Source organism: Watersipora subatra, chromosome 2 (assembly GCF_963576615.1).
Source record: "Watersipora subatra chromosome 2, tzWatSuba1.1, whole genome shotgun sequence".
NCBI classification, from domain to species: Eukaryota; Metazoa; Bryozoa; class Gymnolaemata; order Cheilostomatida; family Watersiporidae; genus Watersipora; species Watersipora subatra.
The window spans coordinates 6019065-6028107 of record NC_088709.1 but is presented as its reverse complement, the minus strand read 5'-3'; the positions used below and the strand labels follow the sequence as shown (position 1 = coordinate 6028107).

Sequence of the window (9043 nt, the reverse complement as noted above, 5' to 3'; positions counted from 1 at the left end):
AAACTTAGACTCAGTTTTTAAACTTTGGCTGTACTATTTATGCATGCTGCCATGACTTCCTCTTGAACCATATTAGCATCAGTGCATAGTCTGCTACATAAGAACACAAACTGTTTGTTTGTCTGATGAAATATTTGCGTCATAATAGACTCTTAAACTACTCCTCTTATCACAAAAAAACTTCTATAACTGGTTCTATAGTCATATGGAGAACATCCTTGCTTCTATAACTGGTTCTATAGTTATATAGAGAACATCCTTGCTTCTATAACTGGTTCCATAGTCATATGGAGAACACCCTTGCTTCTGTAACTGGTTCTATAGTCATATGGAGAACACCCTTGCTTCTATAATTTGTTCTATAGTCATATGGAGAACAAATTTGCTTCTATAATTGATTCTATAGTCATATGGAGAACATTCTTGCTTCTATAACTGGTTCTATAGTCATATAGAGAACACCCTTCTTTTATAACTCATTCTATATTCATATGGAGAACACTCTTGCCTCTATAACTAGTTCTATAGTCATACGGAGAACATCCTTGCTTCTGTAATGGGTTCTATAGTCATATGGAGAACATCCTTGTTTCTATAACTAGTTCTATAGCCATACAGAGAACATCCGCGGTTCAAAACCTATAATTATCCCTAAATTAGGCATTGCTATTTACTCATATAAAGCTCGTTTGTCTGGGCTCGCAAAAGTGTACATATATTTGCATGTACATGTACTTATGTTGTACATATATGTATGCACGTACATATATTAACATGCAGCTAAATCTGTAGAGCATTCAAAGGCCTATAGTGTAAATTTAATCAATTCGTCACAGTGAATCAATTGTACGAAAAGCATTGGAGTGTATCTAAGACGATCGCGTGACGTAAAGTGCTGTCAATTGAAATAGCAAAAGAGCGGAGCTAAAAATTGTACAAGATACTGAGGCATTACTGAGCCAAGATACTGAACCATTACTGAGCCAAGATACTGAACCATTACTGAGCCAAGATACTGAGCCATTACTGAGCCAAGATACTGAGTCATTACTGAGCCAAGATACTGAGTCATTACTGAGCCGAGATACTGAGTCATTACTGAGCCAAGATACTGAGTCATTACTGAGCCAAGATACTGAGTCATTACTGAGCCAAGATACTGAGTCATTACTGAGCCAAGATACTGAGTCGTTACTGAGCCAAGATACTGAGTCGTTACTGAGCAAAGATACTGAGTCGTTACTGAGCCAAGATACTGAGTCATTACTGAGCCAAGATACTGAGTCATTACTGAGCTAAGATACTGAGTCGTTACTGAGCCAAGATACTGAGTCATTACTGAGCCAAGATACTGAGTCATTACTGAGCCAAAATACTGAGTCATTACTGATCCAAGATACTGAGTCATTACTGAGCCAAGATACTGAGTCATTACTGAGCCAAGATACTGAGTCATTACTGAGCCAAGATACTGAGTCGTTACTGAGCCAAGATACTGAGTCGTTACTGAGCCAAGATACTGAGTCATTACTGAGCCAAGATACTGAGTCATTACTGAGCCAAGATACTGAGCCATTACTGAGCCAAGATACTGAGTCATTACTGAGCCAAGATACTGAGTCATTACTGAGCCAAGATACTGAGTCATTACTGAGCCAAGATACTGAGCCATTACTGAGCCAAGATACTGAGTCATTACTGAGCCAAGATACTGAGTCATTACTGAGCCAAGATACTGAGTCATTACTGAGCCAAGATATTGAGTCATTACTGAGCCAAGATACTGAGTCATTACTGAGCCAAGATACTGAGTCACTACTGAGCCAAGATACTGAGTCATTACTGAGCCAAGATACTGAGTCATTACTGAGCCAAGATACTGAGTCATTACTGAGCCAAGATACTGAGTCATTACTGAGCCAAGATACTGAGCCATTACTGAGCCAAGATACTGAGCATAGACATTCTCCCTACTCATACGAAACTGATATTTGTCATATGCACACAACCCTAAGTTTCATCTTCATGTTATCATCATTACCAACTAGTGCCTGTCTAACTATTACTTATTAAACATCACGAAATTGTTCAGGATTTTTAGTCTTATAAGTCACTACAATCGAACCAGAATATTTCTTTTGTTTTGCGCCACTGCCAGCGTGTCAACAAAAACCAATTTTAACTACACAAAAGGTTTCTTATTGTGGTGGATGGCGTCCCCTTACATTTAGCCAAGCCAAATCGATGTACAGCCAAGCCAAGCCGAGTCAAGCACAGCCAGAGCCGTACCGACTCGGTACCGAACTGAGCTGGACCGAGCCGAGCCATGCCGGATCTAGCCAAGCAGAACAAGGGCGGTGTTTAGCAGCTATATAAGCACGAACATTTGCAGTAGAGAGCAGAGCTGTTCGGGGCCTGCTCATTGCCTGTTACTTAATTCTTTTTGTACACCTTGATGAACTAAGCAGAAATATATGTATTGTACTCATGCACGAGTCTTGTACTAGTGGAGGAAAGTGAAGGTCGCACAAAACCTTTACACTATTTTATATTCATAAAGATATTGACAGCTGACAATGAATTAGTTTTGCTTAACTATTCAACATCACACATGTTTTATACCACGTCTGCAAGTTTTCCATAAGAGGCCATGATACTAAATGGGAAATTTTTGTCTAATAAAACTGACCATCTTTTAATTTCTGACCCTTAAATTTCCAAAAGGATTTGTTGGAATATATCTTCAAAGAAGCTCACTTTTTCCTAACAACTGCACGTAGTAATATCCCTCAGTTTTCATGTTTCATCAATGATTAACTTAATTTTGAATCCAGCCTCAAAGCGAATTTATGACGAGATGTACTCATTATATTATCGAAAGTGTTAACCGGGCCAGTAAGCATTGTTCTAAACCTTTATCCAGCTACAATGATGGCAAAGTGCAATTCTCTGTATACAGTAAAGTGGGTTCATTTATTCTATCGCATCAGCACCACAATGTAGCATACATCTAACATCCTTGGCTATTATTTTCTTTAGGTTTTGTAAGGCTAAATTGAGACACTGATGCTATCAACTAGCAATAATTTATGTCATACTTTTGGTTTTACAACTACTATGCTCACTTTAAAACCTCGGTAACTACATATTTCTATCAGTTTAAAATATACAGGCATTAAAATTACGTTATCATTGTACTACAAAGCAATGGCTAATGCAGTTTAATATAATTATTTGAAATAGCTCAGCGATACGAATGCTTAGTGCCTGATGTATTATTGATGGATGCTTCATTGGAAAGCTTTGGAAATGCTGATTAATTTGTTGTGGTTTGTTTCAGTCGATCATACATATAGTATGCTCAAATTGATAGGTTCTTTTGAATACGCAGTCTGTTTTAAGGTGAGACCATCAACAGTACCAGGTTGTGATCTATAAGTTTCCTGCCCGTAATTTTTCTAAAAAAATGAGTCAGTTTTCCTGTGAACTGACGGATGACATAAGAGGGGCTATAAATCATTGTGGTTAGTAACAAGTACATGAAGACATAATAACATTATAAACATATTTATTGAATATCCATATTTTGTGGGATAAATTGTTACCAGTATAAAATGTGTGAACAAACATTAAAATTTTTAATAAATGTCGTTTTATTAAGACATTTTAGTATACATAACTTTGTATCAAAAATGTGTAGATGCTAGAATAAACTCACAGTTTTTGACTCAATGGAAATATTGTACTCAAGATAATTTTAAACAATCACCTGGTTATATAACTAGTGAGTAATTGGATGAATGAATACAAACACACATTGTAAACAGATCAACCATCTTTCAAATCATACTACTTCCATGTTGATGCAAGTATATAAAAGGGATGGCTCGTTACAATCATTTTTGCCTTATGCAATCTTCACAATCAGAATAGTTGTTACTGTTTCCAGACAATGGCACACCTACAATATACATGACAATTGAGCTCTTCCCTCTATAGCACAAAGAGAAGAAAACTCTGAAAATGAAAACAGCTAATTGCAACAATAGATAATGAATCGATAATGATTAGATCTAAGGCATGAATGACATGTGAAAAATAAATAACACTAGCTACTACCAGTTACAATTAACTTGGATAGCAAGGTCATTTCAAACATAATCTTAATTACATTGTGTATTATATTTTTTAACATTTTGGAAGCATTCCGTGGTGACCATTATAGGTCTTCCCTTTTCCTTGGAGCCAAACTTTTAAGAAGCTTTACTGCGGCCAGGCTAGTCAGATTATTTCCAGAAACTAAATCACCACTCTTCCTTGTAAAAGACTCACCTAAATGCCACGAGCTTGCAGAGCTATCTCATCTAAATCAGCTGCGAAACGATGTTCAGCGCTGCGAAGGTATGTATCAGATCTTGTCCCGTTAATGTCCAGAATTATATATGACTGATCTCCACGAAATTCAAACTGTTTGTGTCTTCTGTCAAGTTTTCTGAAAATGTTTTGTCAAAGATTTTAAAAGCTAACCAAAAAATTCAAACATGAAATTTCACTAAATTGAAGCTACGTTACTGAACTGCCGTAGTAAACGCATCATAATTAAACAATGTAAGTATATGGAGAAATCAATTATCAAAATTTTAAACTGTTACTCACCCACTTTTAGCGAAACTAGTCCACAGATTCATTATATCTGTAGATAGTAACTTCTCCCTTCTGTTGTACTGCCCACCTGTACCATACATCATAGAGTTATGTGCAACAAGTGCTAAGATCAACTATTTTATGTAATGTAGACCACCATGTTTGCTTTGCTTTACAAACAAGCACTTAATGAAAGGATCTAACTTGAAATGGAAATTATCGATTTCCTGCAATAAAGAGCTATACATATATAAATGTAAATACTAGGAAAAGGACAATTGAAAATAGACTATACTATTAGTCAATTAGGTTTGTAAAAATCAATAAAGGGATGAGAGTGTTGATAATATGCAAGCAAACACAATTAATGCATAGAAAAAGCATGAAAGTGTGTATAAGAGAGTTTATTTATCGCTTTTATTTTTGTCTCCTCTCTTGAAATGTGCACATTATGTATCGATGAAGTATTTCACTTGACGAATGCAGTTACCCTAACAACTTATTCAATGTGAATCTTCCTTGAAAAGCTCCTACGAAATAGTTCAATATTTCTTACAGCGTTCTACCCCAGTTAGTTGGCAGATGTTCTCTTGTGCCAAAACACTTCCAATCACAAATGGGATCTCATCTCCATGATCAGCGGCTACATTCAACCATTCAGGTTCCCTTGGACCATACGGTCCAGAGCCAGGTGGGTTGTAAGCGAACTCATAAGCATACGTTCGTCTGGAGCTTATCTTGCTGTGGATCTGAAGGTGTGTTATGGAAGGAACTTTGAAGACTAAGTCACCTGTGAAAATGTATTCCCAGAATGTTCTGGCTATTGGCATTGTTTGAAGAAATTAACATTGTTAATGAGGCTTACATTTTGAATGAGCATCTGTTATTTGCTTTTTACCTACTTTACCCTTTGATTCCTTTTGAACTAAGACATTCCATGGCAAACTTCCAATTTAACCAAATAGCATCGAGTGAAAAAAGGCTTTGCATAAAGAGTTATTTAAGAACCAGAATGGGCATATGGCAAAATGACATCTGTTTGTTGCGGGTTATCTTGAAATACAACGTGATCAGCTGCAGTTTATTGAGATAGCACTTTGTTCAGTTTTAAACCAGAGTTTTAAAGTTTGTATACTAACCAGGCTAATCAATAATACTTACTAAAAATGTTAACGAAGGCTTCCACTCTTCGATCATCTATTGAGCGGCCATCACTGACTAATGGGTTTGGATCATTCATATAGTGCTGAATATATAGTCTAGTGATCAAATCTCTGCTCTCCGCGTATGACCCTGTCATGCAAGTGCCAAGTATTATTGGTACTTTGCCAACAAACATTATGCTTTTTAGCTAAAGCTTTATACAAGCTAATATTATATTGTACTGTCTCATTATAGCTATTAATAATGCTTGTAGCTTTTTACAAAGCTTTTCTATGACCAAACATATAAATACTTGGGTTTTCTGTTATCAAATCAGTTGTCTCTGGAGTGGGCAATAAACCATTTCTTTAATTTAATACTCTATTTAATTGCTTCTGTGCAGAAACATAACAGAAGCCAATTGGCGACAAGGATTTCTCTTTTGAACAGTTACAAAGAGTTTTGTTCAGATTTTCAAAATTGCACCATTACAATGACAGAAGTAGCAGACCTGATCAAGCTAATGCAGAAGCAGCAGGAGGACCAGAGACAGCAGCAAGAGGAATACAGAGAAGAGTTCAAGCAGCAACAAGAGGAATACAGACGTCAGCAAGATGAAAGAATGGAGGAGAATAAGAAACTGATGGAGCTACTACTACAAAACCTACAACGGAAACAAGAAACAGCTGCAACCGCTGTTCCAGCCTTCCCAGGTTTTGACCCAACAGCAGAGCTACTAACAGATTACATAGACAGATTCAACACATTCATTGCAGCAAATTCTATTCATCAAGACAAGATTGCTGGCACTTTTCTCACCAACCAACAGCCTACACTCTACAAGCAGCTTAGTAATATGGCAGCTCAGCTTTCAACACCCAAGCAGATCAACGACCTCGACATGGATGAAATACTGGAATTTCTCAAAGACCAGTATGACCCTAAGCGCTTCATTGTTAGAGAGCGTTACAAGTATTGGAGTGACATGCAGAGGAAACCTGGAGAAACTATTCAAGAGTTAGCTGCCAGAATTCGTCAAGATGCAACTACATGTGCCTTCATAGACATTACAGATCCATTAGATGAGGCTCTCAGAACAAGATTTATCTGCTCTGTAAACAATGAAGCAGTTCTCAAATCTCTCTTCAAGGTCAAGGACAATGAACTCAACTTCAACAAAGCTATACAGGTAGCACAGGAAACAGAAGAAGCAGCTAAAGTTGCCAAAGAGACAGTTTATGGAAACTCGTCTAAAGTCAACAAGGTTGCTCAACAGAAATCAAGATACAAACCAATCCAGAAAAACAACTCTACACCTGACAAGCAGAAGGAAGGAAAGCTATGCTACAGATGTGACCGAACTAACCATACAGCGGATGACTGCAGATTCAAAGCAGCCACCTGCAACTTTTGTTCTAAACAAGGTCACATAGAAAGAGCATGCAAGAAAAAGAAATCATCTGCAGCAGAAAAACCAGTAAAGATGATAGAATGCACATCAACCAAGATGGTGAAACTTGCTGAAAACATCAAACTGGAGGGAGACAACTTCACAATTGAACTGGACACTGGAGCATGTGACAACTTCATCTGTAAATCAATATGGTAGAAGCTAGGAAAGCCAAACCTAAAACCTACTACAGTTAACTACAAATCAGCCTCAGGACATCTCATAGAGACGCTTGGCAGATGTGAGCTAACTGCCCAATTGGATGCACAGAAAGAAGTCAGACTACCATTTGTGATTAGTGCTGTACAAGATCTCAACCTACTAGGAAGAACTGCTATACAGCAACTAGGCATCTCTATTGATGACAAGCTACAACAGAACCTTGTATCAACAATCACAGAGAACCAGCCAGATGGGAGGTTACAAATCAAGTGTAAGGAGATGTGCAAAGAATTTCCAGAAATATTCAAAGACGAGCTAGGATGTCTCAAGAACTTTGAACTAGAGATAAACTTCAAACCTTCAACAAAGCCAGTCTTCTGCCGACCCAGACCAGTTCCTATTGCCTTGACAGAAGAGCTCAACCAAGCATACGAAGCAGGTGTAGCTAAAGGCATATGGGAACCAACTCAATTCAACCAGTATGGAACACCAGTTGTACCTGTACGCAAATCTACAACAGGTCAAGCTGCAGGGAAGATCAGAGTATGTGGAGACTACTCCAAGACTATCAATAATCAGCTAGAAACACATAGGAAACCTATCCCACTACCAGAAGATCTAATCAAAAAACTAGGTGGAGGCTATTGCTACACAAAGATTGATTTAGCAGATGCCTACAATCAAATATTGTTGGCACCAGAAAGTCAACGACGACTAGCACTATCAACACACCGAGGAGTACTACTACAGAAGAGGTTGCCCTTTGGCATAAGCTCAGCACCAGGGTATTTTCAAGAAATCATGGAGCAACTGACACAAGACCTCCCAGGAGTAGCAGTATACCTAGATGATATACTAGTGAGTGGAGCCAATGCAGAGAGCCATCTACAAAACTTACGTCGACTTCTTCAAAGATTAGAAGAAAGAGGGCTCAGATGTAGAAAAGACAAGTGCTGTTTTGCTCAACCTACAGTAGAGTATCTGGGACACAAACTCACTTCAAAGGGAATCACTAAAGGAAAGAAGGCAGATGCAGTACAACAGATGCCAGTCCCAACAGACTTAACTCAGCTAAGATCTTTCTTAGGAGCTACACAATTCTACAGCAAGTTCATACCCAATCTGTCACAAATCACAGGACCATTGCACAAACTGACACGCAAAGGAGAGACCTGGAAGTGGGGCACTGAACAAGAAAAGAGCTTCAACAAACTGAAAGATATGCTATCAACTGATAGTGTCTTAGCACACTTCAACCCAGATCTTGACATTGGAATCTCATGTGATGCTTCAGAAACTGGACTGGGAGCTGTACTATTTCATCGTTATCCTGATGGAAGTGAGAGACCAATAGCCAATGTTTCAAAAACACTGACCAGCACACAGAGGAAATATGGACAAATACAAAAAGAAGCTCTCTCAATCATATTTGCTCTAAAGAAGTATCACCAGTACCTGTATGGTCGACGGTTTATCTTGGTAACTGACCACAGACCTCTTCTCACACTTCTAGGACCTACCAAAGGAGTTCCAGCTCTAGCAGCCAACAGACTAGCAAGATGGGCACTGGTACTAAATCAGTATGACTACACCATAGAATACAGATCTACCCAGCATCATCAAAATGCAGATGTCCTCTCAAGA

General features: G+C 38.1%; 1 protein-coding gene across 1 annotated transcript; it reads right to left on the bottom strand.

The window, feature by feature from the left end:
* Positions 1-3875: 3875 nt before the first annotated feature.
* Positions 3876-5928, bottom strand: LOC137388806 (liver carboxylesterase-like). The gene is made up of 5 exons (XM_068075257.1): positions 5806-5928; positions 5201-5434; positions 4657-4732; positions 4333-4492; positions 3876-3961 (listed from the first exon to the last, which is right to left on the bottom strand). The coding sequence occupies exons 1-4, from the start codon at positions 5882-5884 to the stop codon at positions 4333-4335; spliced, it is 549 nt and encodes a 182-aa protein (XP_067931358.1). The 5' UTR covers positions 5885-5928; the 3' UTR covers positions 3876-3961.
* Positions 5929-9043: the final 3115 nt, after the last annotated feature.